Raw genomic sequence first — 25,981 nt, 5'->3', positions numbered from 1 at the left:
AAATACTTCAGGTATGCTGACGCTGCCAATCAAATGCATTATGCCAACGAGGAGTGCGGACTGAAGCAGCGAGCGGCAGTGAGACAGCCTCTCTTTGCGCAACAGTGCCCTCCTCTTACTGGAAGCTGGGGTCTCCGGAGGGTCTTTTCCTGGAAACTCCGCCCACTTGCAAGTTTCTCCTGACACATCGCTGACCTCTGAAAAGTTCCTCAGCAAGCCATCAGTGTTTTTTTACGAGGAGAGGAGATCAGTCTCTGAAGGATGGAGATTCCTACCGCTGGGTCCTGCACTGTGGCACATGAAGACCCTCCTTACATTCCATTACAGTCTTTCTCAGCTGATTCTGTAAATTTCTGCAAAAGTCCAGGTTCTCAGAAAACTGCACACAGCCATCTAAATACAACTTTGTAAAATAGCCAAATCCACTGCAAAATAGTTGCCCAAACTGTGATGATACCATTATAAAAATCAGATGCAAATCTATAAAAAATGCCATCTATTGAGGAAATCATATATTCACTTGTATCACTTGTATGCACAGCAGCATTAATGATATCAGAATGTTCAGCAGTCCTTTACACTGAGCAGATACTGATGATTCACACATTAAATCACAATTTACTTCAAAGACAAAACACATTTACTGCAGTGAACAATTATTTTACATACTAATGTGCTGATTTCTGAGCTGAACAGTTTGCTAACCCACCTGACATCTGTAGGGATATGGACACATATCTACAACCAAAATCAAGTCATTTGCAATGCTTACTCCTGGCATCTTCGGAATGTATATGGCCCTGGCCATCTGGCGAGGAGAGGATTGGGCTCTGCGTGACCCCTCACCCTATGAGGCCATAAAAGAACACCAAGCCATTTATTGGACTTCATGACACTGTCTCTTGGTTTAAGGTGAACACAAACATCCTGGCACAGCCAGGCGTACAATATCTCTGAAACACTTGACACCTGAAACGTGAGACCCGATGGGGTCCCACACAGTTCACTGGAGATTCTCAGGTCTTTGTCACGTAGCATCTAAATGGGCTCCTCTCGTCCAATCAGATCACGCAGCAGTTAGAGGTGCGAGTTTTCTACCAGTGACCGAACTGTGTGCCCACGTGGACTATAGCGTTTGAAGTGTCTCTATATAAGTGCGGTAAAAGCAGTGCCCTTGTTTTCCCCTGGTCGCCTAGTCTCCCTGTTGCCTGGGTCTCTCACCTCACCTAGCTCTGCTAGGGGACCCCTCCCTGCTCTGGGAGGGGGGGGGGGGGGGGGGGATACAAGCTGGATTTTTCTGTTTTACATTTATCATTCAGATTTCTTTTTCAACAAAAATGATTTTCCTTCTTTAGAGCTGAGTTGATGTTTTGTTAATTGTAAGGAAAAAAATCAATCCAAAAGCATTAAACTTTCAAGCCATAACACAGCAAAATGTGGTAAAACGCCAAGGGAATGAATACTTTCTCCAGCCGCTGTTTGTGTGAGTGTGTGTGAGTGTGTATTGACAGTGTGCTGTAATCTGTGTGTGTGTGTGTGTGTGTAATCTCTAATCTTCATTGTTAGTAATTTAATATCATGCACCAGTTAGCATTATTTCAGTGATTAATATACAGTTGATCTGATTTATTAAATACAGAATTTATGAAGCCACGAAGTGGTTAAACCATCCTGTTCTGAGGCTGACATTCGTTCAGCAAACTCTGAACTGGCGCCATCTAGTGGTGTCTTTTCGAATTAACAAGTACCACAATTCTCCAAATGCAAGACAAATAAATCATCATTTTCCGACAGATGGCGCAGTACTACACCGATCTGTCTTACAGCTGGTGCTTCTGCGAAAATAAAATGGAAAACTAGACAGAAGAAGAAAGCGCAAAAGCAGAAAAATATATGAATATTCTTAAGAATTCGACGGAGCCTTAAACACAGTTGTACACAATCGTCAACGTACGCCATCTTGCGGACACAGGGGAGAACATGCTGCACTTTTTTTTGCCTTTCAGTACGCCATTTTATTACGTTAGCGTCATTTAGCAGACACTTTAATCCCGAGCGACTCACAAGATGCATGTAATGAAGTGGCCATTGAAACCTTTTTCACACAAGCTTCTTATGAAATCACAATAGGACCAATCAGTTGGTTCAAATGTAAAAATTTTATTAACAATACTGTCATCAACTTTCAAACCATCGCCAGCACACCCTATATACTTAGAACTAAATTAAGCAGTAAGAGCTATGCTGTGCTCTGTCTGTTCAAACATGTCATACCATTCAAAGCCAGTGATGCTGGTCCAACGTAACTGTCTGAGAGAAATCCACCTCAGGCAAAATAATAGTGCTTGTGTGTGTACTCGCTATTGTATATACAAGAGTCACACTGAGATGTCTGTATGTTGTTTGAGCAATGGCTTCTCATAGAGTATCAAATACTCAGTGAAAAAGAAAAACAGATCTCGGTGTATGGAAGACTAAATTATGAGCACTGTACAGATACCAAAACATAATACAATTAACTACAGACTGAATACAAAAACTAAAATATTTATCAACTGAACAAACATACCTTTGAGGAAATGGGTCCGTATGAGTTGTTAGGTTGATGTAATATGTTAGAAAATACCACAAGTAAAGCTGTTTTTCAGCCAGTCCATGCCGCAGCAGACCATGAAATTTGCAAAGGATGTTTATAACCACAGAAGCACACAGATCACATTTTATTTTATAGAAATAATAGAATTGACAATCGCACCAAAATCCCATCCGCATTCATCAGCTACTGTGGAAAAAAAAGGAAACTGCGAGATTAACAGGTTGATGGGCAGAGAGTTCACTCTCAATACAAAAATGAAAACGGGAAAAAATCTTTATAAAGCATCAATCAAAATTAGAGTAAAATATATAGATATATACTGTATAATATATACATTGATAACTATTTTCTTAATTTTTAAAAAGAATTTTATTTGTATCACAAAATAAAGATAAAAAAGGAGCAGCCATTTCAGCAAAAGAAAGAGCTGTTTGGCCAACGGCAGTAAGACACAAGAACTGAAGGATCATGGGGGATAGTCACATGGTGTCCTTACTGCTTCCAGGTCAGAGGTCAGGGGCAGGCTCTTAGCTGGACACCAAGCAGCAGAGCCCAAAGAAACGCCTCTTCCTCTGTGGGACCAGGGGGTAGGGGGTGAGGTTCAGCAGGCTGCTGTCATCTGTGTGCACACACACACACACACACACACACACACACACACACACACACACACACACACAACACAACACAGAAATACTGCAGTGTGAGAACTTATACACATGCAACTCAAACACAGAAATAAGTGCAGGCATACCCAACACAGTGATATCACAGTGTGAAATCCTCACACACAAACACCTCAGTGTAAGTAATACCTCAGTGTAAGAACTTGAGAAAGCACATGCACACACACACCTTGGTTCTTCAGTGGTAAAGGCATGGTCTCCCTGAGTTTGCTCAGCAGATTCTTCATCTCTCGCACATCCCTGAGAGAGAGAGAGAGGGGGGGGGGGGGGAGAGAGAGAGAGAGAGAGAGGGAGAGAGAGAGAGAGGGAGAGAGAAAGAGAGAGGGAGAAAGAGGGAGAGAGAGAGAGAAGAGGGGGGGGAAGAGAGAGAGAGAGAGAGAGAGGGAGAGAGAAAGAGAGAGAGAGAGAGAGGGAGAGAGAAAGAGAGAGAGAGGAGAGAAACAAAAGAGCAACAAAACTGTTTATACAGCTAACTGGAATAAAATGCCCAGGAGGCCCATGAGGCTCCAGCAGCACAGTGAGAGTCAGAGATCCCAGGGAGGGGAATGCTTTAGGCACACACACTCTCACACACATGCACACACACACACACACACTTCCTCATACCTCTCTGTGTTCTCTATGTCTGTGCACAGCAGCCAGGTGTCCTGCAGACACTCCCCAGGTGGGGTCCACCTGTCCTCCAGAATGGGCACGTCAGAGTTCTCGTCCCCCTTACTGTCGGCGCTCGGCTCCGCAGCACCACTCCCTGCAAACCCACGCTGTGTCACTGTCCCAGCATGCACTGCCACACGCCTCACCGCTGGCTGCACATTCTGCCAATCCGTGCTGTATGTCCCTGTGTAGCTATGCTGTGTTTCCCTGTGTGGCTGTGCTGTGTTTCCCTGTGTAGCTATGCTGTGTTTCCCTGTGTGGCTGTGCTGTGTTTCCCTGTGTGTAGCTTTGCTGTGTTTCCCTGTGTAGCTGTGCTGTGTTTCCCTGTGTGTAGCTGTGCTGTGTTTCCCTGTGTAGCTGTGCTTTATTTCCCTGTGTAGCTGTGCTGTGTTTCCCTGTGTAGCTGTGCTGTGTTTCCCTGTGTAGCTGTGCTTTATTTCCCTGTGTAGCTATGCTGTGTTTCCCTGTGTAGCTGTGCTGTGTTTCCCTGTGTAGCTGTGCTGTGTTTCCCTGTGTAGCTGTGCTTTATTTCCCTGTGTAGCTGTGCTGTGTTTCCCTGTGTAGCTGTGCTGTGTTTCCCTGTGTAGCTGTGCTGTGTTTCCCTGTGTTTAGCTGTACTGTGTTTCCCTGTGTAGCTGTGCTGTGTTTCCCTGTGTAGCTGTGCTGTGTTTCCCTGTGTAGCTGTGCTTTATTTCCCTGTGTAGCTGTGCTGTGTTTCCCTGTGTAGCTGTGCTGTGTTTCCCTGTGTAGCTGTGCTTTATTTCCCTGTGTAGCTGTGCTGTGTTTCCCTGTGTAGCTGTGCTGTGTTTCCCTGTGTGTAGCTTTGCTGTGTTTCCCTGTGTAGCTGTGCTTTGTTTCCCTGTGTAGCTGTGCTGTGTTTCCCTGTGTAGCTGTGCTTTATTTCCCTGTGTTTAGCTGTGCCGTACCCTTCCTGTGCAGCTCCAGGGAGCCCAGCAGGCAGACGGACTTCAGCATCTCAGTGATGAACATCTCCAGACAGTACTGCAGCTGGATGAAGAGCCTGCAGATCTCTGGGTGGATCTCTCCGTCCTCTGGCCTGCGTACACAGGAAACACTGCGCTCTGCTGTGCACTGCATGCCACTACACTTACTGTACCTCAGTACTGCACTGCATGACACCATACTGTACCTCAGTACTGCACTGCATGACACCATACTGTACCTCAGTACTGCACTGCATGACACCATACTGTACCTCAGTGGGTTGTATAGTGTTATGCATGTGCTGTACTGCTGTGCTACGGAGCATCACAGATGGAAATGCACACGCAAAAGGCAATGTGACTGTTATCAGCAGAAGTCAAATTTCACTTCCATCTTTGGAAAGACAAATCATGGTGAGTAGATATCCCCCCCCCATTATATGAAGACTTATCCTATTTTGTTTATGAATACATAAATTATGAACACAAAATCATTGAATCCAGCCAATGAAATAAAGGCTCATTTAGGCACTGAGCCTCCTGACCTTTCTGACCTCCCCCAGGAGCAGAATCATTCAAATTAGCAAATAAATTAGTGAAAATGAATGAGTGAACTGAATGATTGAGTGAGGGTGTAAAATATAGAAGCGTGAGAACTGTGTGTGTTTAGGCAGCCCAGCTCTGAGAAACTGTCTCTCTGCTCTCTCTCACCTTCAGACTGTAGGTCATAATGATGTGAAATATGAGATACAAAATCACTGTCATATGTCTTATATTCCCTAAATCTAAATTGCCAATGAAAAGCTCATATGCCAACGTTCACCGCAATGGGACAATCAAATCACTACATTTTTGAATTTCCAACTAATACTAAAGGCATGATAAAAAGGCAATTTATTTCATGACCAAGTGGTATTTGCTTGCGCTTTTTTTTTTTAGAACTGGTCATCTCATGAAGTAATTTCCAGTTTAGTGAAAACACTGAAAGGTCGGCCTGGTATGTGCCTATACCAGCAAGGCAAAGGTCCCAGCACAGAAAAGCGTGGCTCCTACCAGCCACACCGTGGCCGGCCAATATCCGTGGGACCAACACAGAACCATTCTGTGTATGTATATGTTGCCCGCATTGATATACCGCTCCGTTATACTGAGTTTTTTGTTCACTGTAACCTGCAGCTGCGCTTGGCTCCCGTTCAGTCGCTGCTCCTTACTGTAATTTACTATTAAAATGGGTCCTACAGGCCTTCTGTGCCACGTGTTTTACATATCAGCCTATCGGACACGACTTGCGTTTTTAAAAACACGTAATATGCAAACAGCGCATATGCCCGAGTTATGCACACTGAGGACCGAATGTACTGAGATGAAAACGGAGCACCTCTTTCAACAGCGTGTCCCATTTCCGGGGTCCCGCAGGATCAGCGAGTCCGCGCGCCACAGGTGTCAGCACCAAGGACAGCTCCAAACGGCGAGGGCAGCCATCCCAAAACCTCCTCCCCTTCCCCGTGTCTCTCATTTTCTTTCTCTCACACACGCATGCACACAACAGCCGCTCAGTTCTGCTCACCCATAAATTAGAGACAGGTTGTGGTGCGAGGCTCGCGCCATCTCGCAGCCTCTGGCTCGTGTCTTGTGCAGTTCCGCGCGCAGAGAGGGGCACGCGACGGAAATCTCCCCGATGGAAATGACCAGCTCGCGATACAGCGCCACGAGCGTGTTGAACTCCTGGACAGTCTGAAAGACGGGACGAAGGCATGCATCATTTCGCGTGCGCGTAAAAAACGTCAGAGTTAATTGTTGAAATAAATGAATAAAAATGTGATTGATGGCTAGAATAAAAGATGGTTATAACATAAATAAAATGCATCTGCTGATGGGCGTTTGTGCACGCATATCAAATTCTAAACTAAACAGACAATTAAAATGGACTTTCTGGGACAGAGTTACCGACGTCAGAACACTTGGACAATAGCGGACAATAGCGCAAAGGTGGAGACATGATTATGAATGTCGCTGTCAAACAATTCTGTTTACCGCAACATGTGACACAGCTCGTGTTTACACGAAAGCCAGTCTATCACAGACAACGGGAGAAACAACGCAGCATCAATAATAATAAAAATAATGATGAGTTATCTCCCCCCCCCCCCCCCCCTCCCCCCCGACCCTGCAAGTTAATGCGTATCGGTGGAGAAGAACGGTTACTGCACTAATAAAAGTTATTTCATCATCATATGATCATTAATGGTACAATCAGGGCCATTTACATTTAAATTATATTACAAGGCGAAAAGCAACTGATTGTACTGGAATGGACTGGAATGCCACCGGAGAGAAATCCTGCAGTCACTTCTGAACCTGGTAAACATCTCCGTCCCTCAATCAGCGCATAGGGGGAAAATATTCGACCCCTCATTATATTATTTACCTTAAATAAACAGACATTTGAAGTACATGCAGCTCAATGTAAATAAATAATGCACCTCCGACATGACATTCCCCATCAGCGGCACGCGGCGGGAACACTCTGCCTCCTGAACAGCATCGATTTTGCTGCAGTTTTAAAAATAGTGCATCTGCTCGTGACCTGAATGGAATAAGTGTTGATTAGTGGGAATATAAGACCGAAAGCCACGCGGTCTGCGGAACTCACCATCCTGCACTCCTCCACGCCACGCACGGCTCTCCGCGCGCTCTCCGTGCTCTCCCGCCGCTCCGGGTCCCTGTGAGGTGCCTTTCCGATCTGAAAAATGTTCCCGGAGGATTTGGGGCGGTTCTTGCGCCCATTCGGTGCAGAACACATGCATACACATCCACTAATAAAACCTGCAGGGAAGGATGAAATTTATTTTCAGATATTTGCAGATTAGTCGCTTATTTATTTGCTGTTGTGAAGCAACTGCAGCAGATTGTCCGGGAGACTCGCCCGCTCCTGCTCCTATGCGGCAGCGGCGGCTGGCGCGGCTGGCGGCTGGGCGCTCGCAGCTCCGCTCCGCATCTTCTCCGCTCGCACTGCAGCACCAGCCCGTCTCCCGCCACGGGCTCCCATCAAGCACTGCGGAGAAACGCCGGAGGGTCTCTCAGCGCGCAGGCTCGCTGCTTTATTGTAACACGGGCATCGCTAACAATAGCAGCACCTGAACTCATTAATATTAAATTAACACATAGCTAGGTGTACAGGTCGTGCAGAGCCGAGTCGAGTTGAAAGAATTTTTTATGCGAATGTTATAGATAGTCCAGATCACGTTTCCAAGGTCTTCTTCGGAGAATGCATCTAACCTTGGAAAGAAGAGACGTACAGTAACTGGCAGGCTGACGTGTTCGGGAACGCTGTGCATTCATAGGACAGGAATGCTAACGCGAGCCGTCAAAAGGCCCCCAGAGTTGATACATGTAGCCAATGAAATGTCCAGCAAAGCCACTTGTTTTCCCCGAGATGCGAACGTTAGAAAGGCAGTTGCAATGGAAGGCTGTGCTGTAAACGCCAGCGGCTGCCGGGGCGGCGCTGCACCGCTCACGCTTACGGGACTGACGCGGATTCGCGTCTCCGCAGCGAAGCCACGCTCCCGTTTCAATGAGCGAAATAACAATTTAATTAAATAACGGATTCATTTTAAAATAACAAAAAATTAACTATAGTTCAAGATTTCAGACCACCACAGAGGTGTCTGAGTACACTGTTACTAGCCAAGTGCGAAACAACATTACTTTACATTTTATATTGTATTATATATTTATAATTTCGCTACTTGGACAGTTGTGGGGAACTTGCTGTATTTGCTGATGCAAGCCTCCAGTCACGTGCTCACCTGCAATGTCGCACCTGCGCATCGCGCGCACAGCTGTCAGATCGCGTCTTCATCTGAAGCCTCTGATAAACTCTGTCCTCGGCATTAAGGTTAGACCAAGAGGGTTTCTCTGAGACACCACTCTGCAAGCAGACTCTCTCCTGCTACTCTTCAGCAAAATTTTAAAAAAAATGGAACTGTCCTTTGGCTCTCCGCAGAAGTTCACCGGCCTATGTCCGCTATGAGCCGCCGACGTTCTTGCTTATATTACAGATTTTCTTCCTGGTTGTACGTTTTTCTACTAGGTTTTATTTTACAACACATTCACAGTCCAGAAGAAATGAGAGCTTTGGAGACAGATTTAAATGATCAAACTAACATCATTGCTACAGTTTATTTCTGAACACACAACTTTTACAACAAAGAACAAAACTGTCCAAAATTTTTAGAACGCAACGCATTCATTCAATAAAAACGAAACCGTTTTCAGTTCATCCACAGCGAACCAATACCATACATTCTGAGATCTGTTCGTTTAAAGTGCTCTGATGGACACAGCTTAATTTTAGATAAACTCAAACATTTAAGAACAGGGATGGTATTCGACCCAGCTGCTATGGCGTCTGACCTTGAGAGAGGGGTCAAGGCAAATCCTACCATGTTTATTCACACGGTACTTCAGTTCAGCGGCCGCTAATTAGGAGAATACATATACGGTTTAACAAGGAGAGTGACTTAAAAACAAGGACAATGTGCCGGCTAAACTGAATAGGCCTACAGCCCATAACATCCCATTACAACCATAAAAAAAAACAATCTGTGCCAGGCACTACGGGGAGTGTTTCTTATTCTCCAGAAAAGACGAAACCACTCCCGTACAAAGACTATACACTATCAAGCCCCCGAGCAGCAATATGTTTAAACTGCAGTGAAGACAGACCTTTGGCTAGTAAAGGCAGAACCGAAAAACACAGCAGAAGGCAAGTCCTCTTCAAAGCTGTCAAACTCCACAGGCCAGGAATGGAAAGCCACGAGACTCCAAGCAGCACCACGCATATGACCACAAGGACAGAAATATGTCAATTACACAGACACCTCAATCAAGTCTGAAGTCTGAAGTTTCAAAGTGTATTACAAGTATTACAATTTGTAGCTGTACAACACTGTATTATCTGTAGCAGATAGATTTAGTCAGATAAGACCTAATTTCGGATCAGACCCAGTATCAGACAACACTGCAGTTTACTGCAAGCTGACGGTGTTTATTGGATTCTGATTTCCGACAGGCCAATGCTGGCAGGATGGGACTGCGGGAGCAGTGTGGGCTGCAAAAATAACAAAGCCAGCATGAATAAAATTAATAAAACAGAACCTGTCATTTTGTATCGAGGGCATGAAATGAAAATCCACCGAATGCACTAAGCAGGCAGAACATGAAGCGGAAATCCTGGGAGCAGCTGGTCATAGACCCATTCCGCATGCCGGTCCTGCCCGCTGTGCGCGCCCTGCCAATCACAGACGGCCGACCTGGACCAGAGCGCCCCTCGCTCCATCACAGGAGCGCTATTCCCGCTAAACGCGTGCAGCGTCTGGAGCACCAGACACACTAAACGTTCTTACAGTGAAAACGAGGCAGGAGGAATGGATTTACAGCGGGGGACTCCACCGTGAGCATCAGCGTGTTTATACTGGTCACATTCGCCAGACTGCCTTTCTCACCTGCCGAAGTGACCCTACCACACTGCTGTGTAAGTCAAAGTCAAATATACATTTACATTCGTTTTACTTATACATTTGTCAAAGGAGAGAGATTCTGAGGGGCGTGAAAGCGTTATTAACGTGAAAGCATTATGACTGTAACTTACAAGGAGGGGGCCATACTTAACGTCATTCTGAACAGAAAAAAAATGAATGATGAAGGAAAGAAAAAGTGAGTTAGTGTTAAATGAATGAGTGAATGAAACGCATAACTTTTGCACTTTTGTGGTATCAGATCCTAAAAGTGGTTCATTTTCTATATATTTTTTAATCAACACACTGATAACACCTCTTTCAGAAACATGGCACGTGAGATGCTAAGCTAAGAGCCACAGAACAGAAGTTTGTCAGACAGGGCCTGCTGGGTATCGGGGGGGTCGGCCTGAGCTGCAGTTTCATAGCCAGGCCAGCAGGAGGTAGCAGAGGAAGCAGCACACTGCCACGCCCAGAACCCAGTTAGCGCAATGGGTGTAGACGATCCACACATCCAGGTCCAACCTCCAGCCCTCCGATTCGTCCTGCAGGTTCAGCACATCCAATCGGTGCTCCCCAAGAAGGAGCGGCCGATGCCCCAGCCCCGCCCGCCTCCGAAACCCTGTGGGGGGGCAGACGGACAGTAAAAGACACCGGGTGGAGAGCTCTGCACGCAACAGAGCGCTGTGCTGTTTATGGACATCCAGGCCTCTGCGCACCACGTGTGAGCGCAACACAAGGCCTTATCTGAAGGCTCTGGCTCCACTGCAGGGGAAGCAGCAGCAGAATATCACTCTGTCTGATTGGCATGTGCTGAGTGTCTAAACATCCTCTCTCTGTGTCCCTGACAGTCTGAGGTCAATGGATCCTTATAAACTATGTCATTAAACAATAAACAAGGAACTTCAGCGGTGTTTGAGAAGGGGATGTGTGTGGTGTTTGCAGTTTGCAGATGTGTGTGGAGGGTGTGTTATCTTCGTGTTTGCAGTGTAACTGCACAGAGGGAGGGTGTAACTCTACAGAGGGAGGGTGTAACTCTACACAGGGAGGGTGTAACTGCACAGAGGGAGGGTGTAACTCTACAGAGGGAGGGTGTAACTCTACAGAGGGAGGGTGTAACTGCACAGAGGGAGGGTGTAACTGCACAGAGGGAGGGTGTGTTAGACTGACGCACCACTGAAGAAGTGGAACACCTTCTTGCAGCTGGGGAGGGGCCAGCGCGCGCAGTGAGCCCTCTGGAAGCTCCGCTTCCGCGTCACATACAGCTTTGGGAAGAAGGTCTTCGCCGTGTGGTGGAGCTCTGAAATACAACAGCAGCTGCGTTACACACTGTCCTAAAGAATCAGACCTCCACACAGCAGGTGGCGCTGTGGTTAAGGAGCCAGGCTTCTAAAAGATGGCAAGGCCGACCCCAGGTGGGGCTGTGCTTACAAGCACATCTGGAATTCCACTGTCCAACCACAGCTCTTACGCCCTGAAGGGAACCTCGCTTGCAATCTCTGAGCCAAGTGAAGCACACACTACACTATACTATTCCACACTGCACAGTCACTGACAGGCAGCTCTCTGTACAGTCAGATCTGCATCACTTTCACCTGCATGCCCCTACAGTAATGTCACTTCCACTCCAGCTCAGCCACACACACTAACACATACTCACAAATACAATTTTTACAAAAACCCCCCTCTTAATCTTCAAATTATATCTGTTGGGTTGTTTCAGTCTTTCATCCCTTATGTCTTTTTGAGACATTTATAAACAGAAATACTTAGATTTTTAAGTATGTGGGATGATCACACTGGTCTGTTAGTGGGAGAATTCAGGGTGAACTGTCTGGCGCAAGATCAAAGAAATTCTCTGAACAGTTTCTCAATCAAGCTGACATACATACCAACCGCTTTAAGTACAGCTCTAATGCTCGCGTTTTCAGAAAAGAACGAAATAGCCTCTGCGATTAGATACAGATACTGCATGCCAAACCGATAAGCGGGACTTTTTTCAGATGAAATTTTTCTAATTTCTGTAGCATAAAGTAGCTGGTGGAAAGAGACTGCCTGCACTTTGACTTTAAATACAGTGCACAGCACACAGGACATCACACAGTGTAACTCACAGCACACAGCTCACAGCACACAGAATATCAAACAGCTCACAGCACACAGCTCACAGAACATCACACAACTCACAGCACACAGCTCACAGAACACAGCTCACAGAACATCACACAACTCACAGCACACAGCACACAGCACACAGTGTAACTCACAGCACACAGCACACAGCTCACAGAGCATCACACAGCTCACAGAGCATCACACAGCTCACAGAGCATCACACAGCTCACAGCACACAGCTCACAGCACACAGTGTAACTCACAGCACACAGCACACAGCTCACAGAACATCACACAGCTCACAGCACACAGCTCACAGAACATCACACAGTTCACAGCACACAGCTCACAGCTCACAGCACACAGCTCACAGAACATCACACAACTCACAGCACACAGCTCACAGCACACAGCACACAGCACATCACACAGCATACAGCTCACAGCGCACAGGTCACAGCACATAGTGTAACTCACAGCACACAACACACAGCTCACAGAACATCACAGCTCACAGCACACAGCTCACAGCACACAGCACACAGAACATCACACAGCTCACAGCACACAGCTCACAGAACATCACACAGTTCACAGCACACAGCTCACAGAACATCACACAGCACACAGCATACAGCTCACAGCGCACAGGTCACAGCACATAGTGTAACTCACAGCACACAACACACAGCTCACAGAACATCACAGCTCACAGCTCACAGAACATCACAGCACACAGCTCACAGCTCACAGAACATCACACAGCACACAGCATACAGCTCACAGCGCATAGGTCACAGCACATAGTGTAACTCACAGCACACAACACACAGCTCACAGAACATCACAGCTCACAGCTCACAGCACATCACAGCTCACAGAACATCACAGCACACAGCTCACAGCTCACAGCACACAGCACACAGCACACAGCACACAGCACACAGCTCACAGAACATCACAGCACACAGCTCACAGCACACAGCACACAGCACACAGCTCACAGCTCACAGCTCACAGCTCACAGGAAAGCTTGCAGTTCACAGCGTAAGCGTTCCAGGTCTTGTTCACAGCATAAAGACACATCAGCACAGCCCCCCTCACACCTTACAGTTGTGTGAGAGTGTCCAGCAGGGCGGCGCTGTGCTCACCTTTGTGGAAGACCACGTGTGTGATGAGGGTTCGGCACAGGGGGCAGGGCGTGTTGGCCGGGCGGTTCTTGGCCAGCGTACGAAGGCAGGGCTCACAGAAGACGTGCTGGCAGGGCTGGCACACGTGGGGGCTGAAGTAGACGTCCAGACACACGGCACAGGTGAAGCCCTCTCTCTCCCCCTCAGGCACCTCCTCATCCTCACTGCCTGTCACACTCCCAGACAAACTCTGCTGGGGGGGAGACACAGACAAGCGTGCACTCAGGAGAGACCTACAGATTCACCCGATCACAGAGAGACCTACAGATTCACCCGATCACAGAGAGACCTACAGATTCACCCGATCACAGAGAGACCTACAGATTTACCCGATCACGGAGAGACCTACAGATTTACCCGATCACGGAGAGACCTACAGATTCACCCGATCACAGAGAGACCTACAGATTCATCCGATCACGGAGAGACCTACAGACTCACCTGATCACAGAGAGGCCTACAGATTCACCTGATCACAGAGAGGCCTACAGATTCACCCGATGACAGAGAGACCTACAGATTCATCCGATCACAGAGAGACCTACAGATTCACCCGATCACGGAGAGGCCTACAGATTCACCCGATCACAGAGAGACCTACAGATTCACCCGATCACAGAGAGACCTACAGATTCACCCGATCACAGAGAGACCTACAGATTCATCTTTACTGACTAATGCAATCATGAAGAGACCTATTGAACTGCCTTTATTGCTCAATCTAAAAATGTACACCAAACTTAATCCAATCTTCAATGCAGCGTTAACACAATTGTTTCTATGAAAGCAGTAATGTTTAACAGGATGTACATCAATGCAGCTGCAACACAGGGCTGTGCAGAAAACATGACTACACGCTAACAGCTCCTGAAAAACATCCAGGAATCCTGACAAACACACATTCACAGTCTACACAGTCATGTGCTGCCCGTTTGGAGCTTTTGCAGGACATAGATCTGACCCGTTTTTTAGGCCAGTACAACAACAGTCAGAGGAATAAACCATCCCCCCAAGCCCCCACACAGTCCATTAACACTGGCGATGACTGAATTCGCCGACAGACACTGACTGAATTCAGGCCACAGCTCCCCCAAAATCCTCTGATAAAACGCCGCCCTGAGAGCCATCTGGGATCCGGCACGCCAAACCCGGGGACAGCCCAGCCCGGAGGGCGGGTAGATCCCGACCCCCAACACCCACGACCTGGTCAGTACCCAGCGACCTGGTCAGCGCCCGGCGGCCTGCCCTCTGACTCACCAGGTACATGGCTGTCCTCGGTGCGGTGCAGGTGCAGGAGAGAGGCATCCGGCTGCAGATCACAGAGACACTGGGCACGTCTCCGCTGCCTCTCACTCACACAGGCACATCAGAGGGGCAACGTCCACAGCAGCTTATCCACACCCGCGCTCACGCACTGCCTTATCTACAGCAGAAACTCCCGCCGTATCTCTCGTTCTTCTGTTTGTTTCTCTGAGAGGTAGCGAAGCTGGTTAAGAGCCTTACGTAACAGTACAGAAGCCTCCCGACCCGGGAATGGAACTCACGAGTTGGTCATGAGGCCAGGACTGGAGCTCTAAATCCAAACCCCCAATCAGAAAGAGGATAAGCATGCAGCCAGGCCGAGAGGAGGCCTGGAGCCAGGCAACCCACGCAGGGAAGGGTCTGCCTTTGGGATTAGGAGCTGCAGAAACACTTAAATCTATTCCAGTATTATTCTGGCTGTGGCTTCTCTGCTGCATCGCTAGGCATGAAGTGATTGTGTCAGAGTGCGACCCTCAGCAGAAACACAGCTTGCATAGTAACAGGGCTTCCACACGCAAAGGTAATGTAAGGAAACCTGAAGAGGAAAAATCAATGCTGGACTTTGTGAGAAGCCAGCAGTTATCTGAATGCAGACCTACCACATGCCCTGAAACAGCCCTGCTGGGTACGTGGGTGACTGCAGACCCACTGTACGCCCTCAAACAGACCGGCAAGGAGACACCCGAGGCTAGCAATGTTGCCGTATAACGCGTGTACAATCTGTACGGTTTCACAGCGTTGGTTTGCTGGAGGACCTTCTAAAAGCACAGCCTGTTCAGCATGAACTCCCCATGCCTCTCCTGAGAGAAGCACGGCTCCACGCTTCAGTGCTGTCGTTTCACACTGCCGTCAGCAACCTGGCAGACACTCCAGAGTCACTTCCACAGGTGCAAAAGTACAGACACCAAGGCACAGAAGACAGAAAACAAAGGCTGTGGATCCAGCTCTCTCACCTGTGAGTGTTCCTGTAGCTGGCTATGTATCCAGCACTCTCACCTGTGAGTGTTCCTGTAGCTGTGGATCCAGCGCTCTCACCTGTGAGTGTTCCTGTAGCTGGCTCTGAAGCCAGCACTCTCACCTGTGAGTGTTCCTGTAGCTGTGGATCCAGCGCTCTCACCTGTGAGTGTTCCTGTAGCTGGCTCTGAAGCCAGCACTCTCACCTGTGAGTGTTCCTGTAGCTCTGGATCCAGCACTCTCACCTGTGAGTGTTCCTGTAGCTGTGGATCCAGCGCTCTCACCTGTGCGTGTTCCTGTAGCTCTGAATCCAGCACTCTCACCTGTGAGTGTTCCTGTAGCTGGCTCTGGATCCAGCACTCTCACCTGTGAGTGTTCCTGTAGCTGTGGATCCAGCTCTCTCACCTGTAAGTGTTCCTGCAGCTAGCTATGTATCCAGCTCTCTCACCTGTGAGTGTTCCTGTAGCTGTGGATCCAGCGCTCTCACCTGTGAGTGTTCCTGTAGCTGGCTCTGAAGCCAGCACTCTCACCTGTGAGTGTTCCTGTAGCTCTGGATCCAGCACTCTCACCTGTGAGTGTTCCTGTAGCTGGCTCTGAAGCCAGCTCTATCACCTGTAAGTGTTCCTGTAGCTGGCTGTGGATCCAGCTCTCTCACCTGTGAGTGTTCCTGTAGCTGGCTCTGGATCCAGCACTCTCACCTGTGAGTGTTCCTGTAGCTGGCTCTGGATCCAGCGCTCTCACCTGTGAGTGTTCCTGTAGCTGTGGATCCAGCGCTCTCACCTGTGCGTGTTCCTGTAGCTGGCTCTGAAGCCAGCACTCTCACCTGTGCGTGTTCCTGTAGCTGGCTCTGAAGCCAGCGCTCTCACCTGTGCGTGTTCCTGTAGCTGGCTCTGAAGCCAGCGCTCTCACCTGTGAGTGTTCCTGTAGCTGGCTCTGAAGCCAGAGCTCTCACCTGTGAGTGTTCCTGTAGCTGGCTCTGAAGCCAGCGCTCTCACCTGTGCGTGTTCCTGTAGCTGGCTCTGAAGCCAGCGCTCTCACCTGTGCGTGTTCCTGTAGCTGGCTCTGAAGCCAGCGCTCTCACCTGTGCGTGTTCCTGTAGCTGGCTCTGAAGCCAGCGCTCTCACCTGTGAGTGTTCCTGTAGCTGGCTCTGAAGCCAGAGCTCTCACCTGTGAGTGTTCCTGTAGCTGGCTCTGAAGCCAGCGCTCTCACCTGTGAGTGTTCCTGTAGCTGGCTCTGAAGCCAGCGCTCTCACCTGTGCGTGTTCCTGTAGCTGGCTCTGAAGCCAGCGCTCTCACCTGTGCGTGTTCCTGTAGCTGGCTCTGAAGCCAGCGCTCTCACCTGTGAGTGTTCCTGTAGCTGGCTCTGAAGCCAGAGCTCTCACCTGTGAGTGTTCCTGTAGCTGGCTCTGAAGCCAGCGCTCTCACCTGTGAGTGTTCCTGTAGCTGGCTCTGAAGCCAGCGCTCTCACCTGTGAGTGTTCCTGTAGCTGGCTCTGAAGCCAGCGCTCCCTCTTCCTCTGTTTCCTCCTCTGGCTCTTCAGACGGTTCCTCTCCCTCTTGGTCAGTGTGAGCTCTGTCGCAGGGCGCACTGGGGGCCCAGCCAGTGACAGACTCCCGACAGGAGCTCCCCACCCCTCCCTCTCCTCCTCCAGCTCCTCCCTCTCCTCCTCCAGCTCCTCCCTCTCCTCCTCCAGCTCCTCCCTCTCCTCCTCCAGTTCCCCCCCTTCCTCTGTGTTGGTCTGAGTGGGGTGTCTCCTCAGAATTCCCACCTCCTGGATGGGCGTGACCGGGAGCAGCCCTGGCCAGTCTCCCAGCTCCCGCTGGCCCTCAGCAGGGTGGGGAGACTCAGGCTGGGCCGAGCCGAGGTCTGTCTGCCCACAGGGCCGAGGGGGCGGGGCACAGTCCTGACCACGCCCAGCTTCTGACTGCGCTGCCTCATCACAGAACCCAGCAGAAGGGCTGGCTTCACCCGCAGCCCTGCGGTCCAACCCACCAGCCTTCCTGCCCACCACCTCCACAGACTGCGGGGGGCTGGGGGGCGCCGGGGGGTCGCCCCCATCAGCCGGTCCCGTGTGTGTCTCGTGGGACCGCACTTCCGGGCAGGCAGCTTCAGTCCCTGGTCCAAACTCAGGGCTGACGCTGGTCTCAGCTGGAGAGGGTGGCCTTGGGTCTGAGCCCGGGTCCTTGCTGGCGGGCCCTCCTGGCCCCCGCTCGGAGTGAGGGCCACTTGCCGCCTGGGAGACAGACAGGGCGGGACCGGCGTCGCGGTCCAGCCGGCTCCTGCAGAGGTGAACAGTCAGCTCGCGGCCGCAGGGACATTTTGCACGGTTGATGAAATTGAATCCGCCGAGTCGAGCTCCGCAGAACTGGCAGTTCAGTTTTCCCACTGTCCAGCTGGCCTACGGGAAACACACAGCACAATGCAACAGCCGGAAAAACAGCAAAACAGCAAATAACCACATCACCCTCTCAATAACATGCGCAACACATGACCATACAGCACACCAACTGGGGAGTGCTACCCTAGCAGCTTCTCTCAGACACGCTTACTCAGGCAGATAAGTTACAGATCACTGAATCAGTTCAGCTAATATTGACTGATTTTCCTGTGTTTCAGCCACCATGTCCCAGTACCTTACAGCGTCACACATCAGAGGCTGAGTGTTGCAGTGCTTTTCACACGGCTGGGCTCACTGCGTCAGTGTATGGATGTGTAGCCGCACTGCGTCAGTGTATGGATGTGTAGCCGCACTGCGTCAGTGTATGGATGTGTAGCCGCACTGCGTCAGTGTATGGATGTGTAGCCGCACTGCGTCAGTGTATGGATGTGTAGCCGTACTGCGTCAGTGTATGGATGTGTAGCCGTACTGCGTCAGTGTATGGATGTGTAGCCGCACTGCGTCAGTGTATGGATGTGTAGCCGTACTGCGTCAGTGTATGGATGTGTAGCCGCACTGCGTCAGTGTATGGATGTGTAGCCGCACTGCGTCAGTGTATGAATGTGTAGCCGCACTGTGTCAGTGAGCGGGTTGGGGTGACTCTGAGTGCTGCCACACTGCGCACACCCTCACCTGATTGATGGCTGTGAGAATCCAGGCAGGCAGCAGGTCAAAGTCTAGATGCCAGATTCTGCATTCTGATGTGTTCTCATCAGCTGCATTAATCTACAAAAAGGACAAAAAACTTTTTTTACTAACAATTATTGTAGTTACAAGTTAAATCAATCATTTTTGCTATACTAAGGTCTAACCATGCCTTAAATACATCATAATTTTTGTCCACACATTCAAAAATCTAAAATGTGATTATAATTATCTAAAATACAATCCAAGTAGACACAGCAAAAGTACAATCATTGAGTTTGGTAACATTTTTATATGCGTCAGCAGAACAGAAGACCCAGTGGCCTCCATCAATGCAGAATGTACACATGGTCCTTTAGCTCTTTTCCACAGAGAGTGTGTGGGAGGGCAGCTTGCTTCAGCATATACAGCTACACACACAACTACACACACACACACACACACACACAGTGACACACACACACACACTCACTCACACACAGCCACAGGTACACACACACACAGCTACAGATAAACACATACACACACACACACACACACACACACACACACACACACACACACACACACACACACACACACACAGCTACAGGTACACGTCTACAACACACAACTGATCACATCCAAGCCGCAGTCCCTCACACACTACTGTCATAACTGATGCTATGTCAAATACGCGTGCTACATTCATAAGTGTGCTCAAAAATAAGAGCAACTACACATACACAAGAGTTGTCAAGCACACAGAAAATGGTCTCTTCTGGAAACTATAGGAAATTCTGACCAGTTCCACAGCAAACAGACATGTGAAACAGACGCACCGGGACCAGCCAAACTGCATCCAGGACACACTTCCGACACCTCCTGCAGCGAAGCACCATGATACCCACAACTCAGTTCTGTAATACCAAATTTTAAAATGAAATCAGACACGCGATTCATAACCTGTCAGATACAAATAATCTGTCATTATACTCCAGTATAACTGCAAAGGACAGACACTGTCCCCAGACGGGAATCAAACTTTTAAAAATTCCTAACTACCCAAGAAAGCAGTGTATGGCACGCTGATATTTCTGATAGCTAAAGGTAGCGCATACAGTAGCTAGTTAGCTAAGGTTCAGTTACAGGCAACTTTTATTCGATCACATTTATTAAAGATCGGCTAACATTACAACTGTCTTTTTAAGTGCTAATTTTATATGGGACATTATTAATTTGTTCTTAAACGACAGTCTGACAACTGCTAACTTAGCTAACAAGTTAACGTTAACAAGTTATGACAGTGTTCACGAAGTACACAATCAACTGAGAAAATGTATGCATCACGTGTATATATATATATATATATATATATATATATATATATATATATATATATATATATATATATATATCATGCAAGCAAAGCAGTACATTTAGACACTTACAGAAGATCGCCATCTGAGTTATTGGAATAATGTGGATGTTAGCCTGAAACACACATACGGAAAGTTACAAAGGTGACGACCATGGCCTACGGAAAGCGAGACGCACCAAAAGACTTTAACGCGTAAGCGTATTCGACTACGTATGAAGTCGAAAGTGTTTAACCAGCAAATTGTATTTATTGCGTATTATTTATTTTTGCTTAGCATTTTTAACGGTTTATGTACATTGTAACAGCATATTAGACGTTGTGCACCCGTTTGAACACGATCTACCATAACAAATGACGCTACTCAACATCTCAGTGCTGTGCTTTGGCTAACACGCACCTGTCCTTTTTTCCAGGTGCAGAAAATCACTGACCCCGTTTGGCTGTTGTTCAGCATTGCCGTGAATAGGCAGACGCGCTGACGCTCTTCGATAGATAAGGGATAAGGATTTTGTAACTGTTTGTTTAGATTTACATTATATCTATATTTCTCAATTTATCAGATGCGCTTATCCAGAGTAACTTACAACAGAGCATAGAAAACAGGCCGGGTTAAGGGCAGTGAAGATACTAAATCATAAATGTCATAATTCCAACAGTAGGAGTCATTACATAACATGCCATATTCTAAGTGCAGTAGGTTTGAGGGCATAGCAAATGTATTGGGATATAGAATGAATATTCAGACTTTGGGACCAGTTGTACTGAGATACAGTTTGAACAGAAGAATTTTCAGTCTGTGTTGGAAGATGGTCAGTGATTTGATATTTCTGAATGCTGTGAGGGGCTCATTCCACCCCTGGGGGTCAGAGTAGATGTGACTGAAAAGACAGAGCCTTTCAGAGAGGGATCACAAGGTGACCAGAGGTTGTGGAGCAGAGTGGTCTGGCAGGAGTGTGGGGTTTGATGATGAATTGAATGAATTTCTCTTGCTGCCCTGTATTTGTGTTTCAGTCAAGCCACAGACGGAGGACGGTGAGGAGAGGTGTGACATACGTGCATTTCTGCTGGTTACAGACAATATGAGCAGCAGCGTTCTGTAGGCGCTGGAGAGCCCTGATGGCACATCTAGGGAGACTGACTAAGACAAGCGTTTCAGTCAACAATGAGCTGGGCAGCATATGTAGCAAGAAATGGATGGATTTTGCAGATATTGTATAGAGTAAGAATCGACAGCTCTGGATAATTCATGCTACCTTTTCAATTAAGCGTGTCATCCAGACCGACACCAAGATTCGATTGTGTCATCATCAAGATATCATTGTGTCATCAAGGGTAATGAAGATATTGCTGAGTGAGAGCAGGAGGCTGCTGAAAAAAGTGATACGTTAAAAATAGTCAGTCTTCACATGCATGAGAATCACACTGTGAATATTCACACTTCACCATCAGTGTCTGTGGCCTTTGATAGCAGCAAAATGGTCGGGTACATGCAGAGAGGCAGTTAACAAGAGGTTCAGTGAACCAAAATAGATTTAATTCCATCTTGTAGGCTAAGCAAGGCCGCCGTGTATCACCTGCTCAGACAATGAGGCCTGTTCTTTTGTGTGTGTAAATTAAGAAGGAAACATGCAGAGTGCTGTGCGTTTTCAGCTCGTATTGATCCGCACGGGGGTCACGCATAAAGTGAGAGAGAGAGAGAAGAAAACAATAAAAGTGTCAGCACCGGGGATTGCCTCGTAAACACTGCTACCCTTGACTCCCCGCAGGAGTAACGCATCACTGGTCTGTTTTCCTTCAGTTACCGGTGCGCACTGGCCTTACATTTAACGACCGTGTATTTCACACTGTCAGCTTCCATTTACGGGTTTTCTGCTTTTTGTATTAGGGTAATTTATCTGCACTGTTCTGGTTATTGTATGTATTGACAATGCCTGTGTTTCTACATCTGGTGCGTAATACACTGAAGTCTATGATAAAGCACCAAATTAAAGCATAAGAAAAAAATCAATTAGAACGACGATTATAACAGGAATACCAGCTATCCGTTGTTTGCAGGCGCAGTTACTGCACCACCGTAGCCGGGAATGAGAGTTTTCCAATAAATACATAAACAGATAAATAGCATTTCCCATAACCTTAATATGTAATGCCAGCCATATGCACACCTCGTTAGAGATATCACTTTTTTGTATAGAAGTTTTCTGTCAAATTGGTTTGGGGAGGCTGGGTCGGCAGGTATATTCTTTAAATCAACCACAAGTTCATCAATGACAAAATAACTGTAGATACGAACCGCAAAAGGAAAAATGAATGCTGGAAAAGACTGATTTTTAGTTCGTTGTCTCTGCAGTCATCACAGGTCACTGCTCTACGCACCGCTGTTCCGGGATGCTGACAGCAAACGCTGCAGATCTGCGCGTCGGCGCTGTTGCCAGGAGCCGTCTCGCGCCAGGTGGCAGCAGCAGACTGCGCGCGCGGAGCTGACCGCGGTGCTGAGCCACGCGGTAACGCTCGAGCCACGGTTCCTCTCTGAACACATTCATACACTCTGAACGTTTTCGTTTTATAAAATATAGGATTTGCATATAAATGTTTACAATTATATTCGTATTTTGTTTTATATACAATCATTACAAGTTGGTGAAATTAGTTGGTGAAATAATTTCATACGTTAAAACATTATTTTGTTTTCAGCACAGATTTCGTTTTGAATTTTACATTTATTTTTCGTGAGAAAAATATATCCGATGCAGCCTGGAATGTCTTCCACCGTCCACCTGAAAACAAGTGTTTTCTTGTAATTGATCAAAAAACTTGAAACTTGAATATAATTTTCGCACCGATGTTGGTGTAGATTGCATTGGTAAGTTGAATAAAGAAAACACAGCTCAAATTTTAAAATGACCCGTCGGCGGAGTGCCTCATACAACAAGAAAATATGGACGCGGCTGTTCTTCTCAATTAGAAACCGAATATTTGTATAACCGAATGCATAAAAACTAATCAAACTCAAACCCGTTCCTGCGTCTGCTGAAATCGAAATACCAGTTTGAGAAATGAATAGTAAAACAGTGCTACGACCTCTCCGCCAACTGACGTACTTTCCACTGCTGGTATAAATGAATTCACGCCGTCACCAGTCGTCAGTGATACCCAAGGCTCGTGTTGCCAAGACTTCAGATCAGATCAGCACGCGCGCTGCGCAGAATGGGGTAGAGCCGGACACGCGTGTTCGCGGGAGGCTGGTAGCAGGGCTGAAGAGTTTTCTGCTAGTCGGTTCTTTCTCGAGATGGAAAGTACAAACAACACGACGTCTTCAGACGGCTCCGTCCAAAACGAGAACATCACGACCTTAGCCGAAGTGGCACTAAGTTACCAAATCGCCACCTCTCTCTTGCTGGCAGCGCTGATTCTCTGTGCTATATTTGGGAATGCGTGCGTGGTCGCGGCCATCGCTCTGGAGAGATCCCTCCAGAATGTGGCGAACTATTTGATCGGATCGCTGGCCGTCACGGACCTGATGGTGTCGGTGCTGGTGCTCCCCATGGCCGCTCTTTATCAAGTCTTAAACAAATGGACTCTCGGGCAGGTAACTTGTGACATTTTCATTTCCTTAGACGTGTTGTGTTGCACGTCGTCCATACTACACCTGTGCGCAATAGCCTTGGACAGGTACTGGGCGATAACAGATCCCATAGACTATGTGAACAAACGGACCCCCAGACGTGCGGCTATCCTGATCAGCGTGACTTGGCTGGTAGGTTTCTCCATATCGATTCCGCCCATGTTAGGATGGAGAAAAGCCGAGGACAGAGCTGACCCCGACGCCTGCACCATCAGCCAGGACCCTGGCTACACCATTTATTCGACTTTCGGCGCTTTTTACATCCCGCTCATTCTTATGCTGGTCCTTTACGGGAGAATATTCAAAGCTGCCAGGTTCCGAATCCGAAAAACAGTCCGCAAAACAGAGAAAAAGAAAGTTTCGGACAAATGTGTAACGGTGTCGCCTGCCTTGTTTCATAAAAAGACCAACGGAGACCTGACCAAAAACTGGAAGCGGAGCGTGGAACCAAAGCCGAGCTCGTGCGTAAATGGCGCGGTCAAGCACGGGCAGGACGGCGAGTCGCTGGAGATCATTGAAGTTCACAGCAACTCTAAGAATCACCTTCCCCTCCCAAACACCCCGCAATCAGCGCCGTGTTTCGAGAACAGAAACGAAAAGAATACAGAAGCCAAGAGGAAAATTGCTTTGGCAAGAGAGCGCAAAACCGTGAAGACGCTCGGGATCATCATGGGCACCTTCATTTTGTGCTGGTTGCCGTTCTTCATCGTGGCTCTGGTGTTGCCCTTTTGCCCGGAGAGTTGCCACATGCCGGTGTGGCTCGGGGATGTGATTAACTGGCTAGGCTACTCGAACTCTCTCTTAAATCCGATCATTTACGCCTACTTCAATAAAGATTTTCAAAGTGCTTTCAAAAAAATAATTAAATGCAAGTTTTGCCGACCCTGAGCATCTGACATAATTTTGTCTCGTGCAGCTAAGGTGTTGATATCGGACCATGTAGCCTCTAGCCTGATTACCATGTGTGAATTGTTAGCAAACAACGCGAAGTGATCCGATAGCAACAGGTGTAATGCTGTTATTATTATGGTTATTATGATTATGATGGTTATTTTTACTAGCAACATCATCATCACTTGAGGCCGGTCTTACAGGCAGCGACAGACGCCAGACGAGCGTGATTGGGCGGAGAAGCCCTTCACCGGGCAGACCCGAGGGGTGAAGACGCCCTGCAGGGCAGCGCGACGAGCGGGAGCTGAGCTCGCCATGACACCCCTGTAATGCACGGTCCTATTCCCTCGGAAGACGCGTCGCGGTGTGTGCTGGACTTCGACTTTGTGATTATTTGGTTGGTGCTGGAGGGCTCCCTGCCCACGCGCATCATGCACATCAGTTCTGCTTCGTAGCTTTGAAACAATAAACTCGTCTGTTATTGACAGCCGCCTGCGTGTAGTCCCGTTTGTGCAAAAATGCCTCAAATCACAAAGAAAGGCCTCTGTTGGACGCATGCGTCACGTTACTCTGTGTGCGCAGGTGTTTGAGACTGTTGTGCACCTTTCCGATACCGCTACATACCACGTCTCTCATGTAAAAATATTTGGTAAACAGCTGTCTAGTAAAGTGCATGCACTGAAAGGGTGTGTTGTAATGCCAATGAGCTGATAGTAAATGTAGTAAAGTCAATATTTTTTAAAGTTTTTTTTAAGTTATTCAGTCTATCAGTAGCTAGTTTCACCTGAGTTTGTTTGTTACAACATCATGCTGAGATGATCTGAAAAAAAAAAAAAAAACTGCATTTCAGCATTATTTGGGAGAGGAAGACACAGTGATATCAGCCTGTGCTGATCTCTTCACTTCTGATGTAACAATCAATTTAATAATAATTCAATCTATTCCACTCTCATACACACTCATTACACACACTCACATGCTCATCAATGTCAACACTTAGAGCTGTTCTCTGTTCACACTACATCACACCACACTACATTACATGCATTTAGCAGACGCCCTT

At 47.7% G+C, this 25,981-nt stretch overlaps 3 protein-coding genes across 4 annotated transcripts; 1 reads left to right on the top strand and 2 right to left on the bottom strand.

The window, feature by feature from the left end:
* Positions 1–3,007: 3,007 nt before the first annotated feature.
* On the bottom strand, positions 3,008–8,189 carry LOC118777927 (regulator of G-protein signaling 7-binding protein B-like). 2 transcript variants are annotated; one of them, XM_036529185.1, is made up of 6 exons: positions 7,534–8,189; positions 6,448–6,614; positions 4,863–4,993; positions 3,889–4,030; positions 3,452–3,522; positions 3,008–3,215 (listed from the first exon to the last, which is right to left on the bottom strand). In XM_036529185.1, exons 1-6 carry the CDS (start codon positions 7,681–7,683, stop codon positions 3,124–3,126), a joined length of 753 nt encoding a protein of 250 aa, XP_036385078.1. In that variant the 5' UTR covers positions 7,684–8,189; the 3' UTR covers positions 3,008–3,123. The 2 variants fall into 2 exon arrangements, with proteins under 2 accessions (XP_036385078.1, XP_036385079.1); XM_036529186.1 differs by lacking the exon at positions 7,534–8,189 and adding an exon at positions 7,364–7,418.
* A 1,742-nt stretch (positions 8,190–9,931) lies between these two features.
* LOC118778485 (E3 ubiquitin-protein ligase RNF180-like) lies at positions 9,932–20,545 on the bottom strand. Its single transcript, XM_036530016.1, has 8 exons — positions 20,473–20,545; positions 19,864–19,941; positions 19,031–19,123; positions 17,729–18,358; positions 17,429–17,623; positions 13,666–13,897; positions 11,574–11,699; positions 9,932–11,021 (listed from the first exon to the last, which is right to left on the bottom strand). Exons 2-8 carry the CDS (start codon positions 19,921–19,923, stop codon positions 10,822–10,824), a joined length of 1,536 nt encoding a protein of 511 aa, XP_036385909.1. The 5' UTR covers positions 19,924–19,941; positions 20,473–20,545; the 3' UTR covers positions 9,932–10,821.
* Positions 20,546–23,691: 3,146 nt separating this feature from the next.
* LOC118778115 (5-hydroxytryptamine receptor 1A-alpha-like) lies at positions 23,692–24,915 on the top strand. Its single transcript, XM_036529465.1, has one exon. The coding sequence runs from the start codon at positions 23,692–23,694 to the stop codon at positions 24,913–24,915; it is 1,224 nt and encodes a 407-aa protein (XP_036385358.1).
* Positions 24,916–25,981: the final 1,066 nt, after the last annotated feature.

The sequence above is a fragment of the Megalops cyprinoides genome, chromosome 5 (assembly GCF_013368585.1).
Source record: "Megalops cyprinoides isolate fMegCyp1 chromosome 5, fMegCyp1.pri, whole genome shotgun sequence".
NCBI classification, from domain to species: domain Eukaryota; kingdom Metazoa; phylum Chordata; class Actinopteri; order Elopiformes; family Megalopidae; genus Megalops; species Megalops cyprinoides.
This window is presented reverse-complemented; position numbering and strand designations above follow the sequence as displayed.

What these genes read in the sequence shown, in the direction of transcription:
- LOC118777927 (XM_036529185.1), bottom strand. Translation starts at nt 7,683, where the DNA reads ATGTGTTCTGCACCGAATGGGCGCAAGAACCGCCCCAAATCCTCCGGG. An exon ending in AACCTGTCTCTAATTTATGG is followed by an intron (nt 4,994 to 6,447) that starts GTGAGCAGAACT and finishes CTGTGTACGCAG; the next exon opens with GCCAGAGGACGGAGAGATCC. An exon ending in GACATAGAGAACACAGAGAG is followed by an intron (nt 3,523 to 3,888) that starts GTATGAGGAAGT and finishes TCTCTCTCTCAG; the next exon opens with GGATGTGCGAGAGATGAAGA.
- LOC118778485 (XM_036530016.1), bottom strand. Translation starts at nt 19,923, where the DNA reads ATGGTGCTTCGCTGCAGGAGGTGTCGGAAGTGTGTCCTGGATGCAGTT. An exon ending in ATGCAGTTTGGCTGGTCCCG is followed by an intron (nt 19,124 to 19,863) that starts GTGCGTCTGTTT and finishes TCCTTTTTGTAG; the next exon opens with ATTAATGCAGCTGATGAGAA. An exon ending in ACACGTGGTCTTCCACAAAG is followed by an intron (nt 11,700 to 13,665) that starts GTGAGCACAGCG and finishes GTTGTATTTCAG; the next exon opens with AGCTCCACCACACGGCGAAG.
- LOC118778115 (XM_036529465.1), top strand. Translation starts at nt 23,692, where the DNA reads ATGGAAAGTACAAACAACACGACGTCTTCAGACGGCTCCGTCCAAAAC.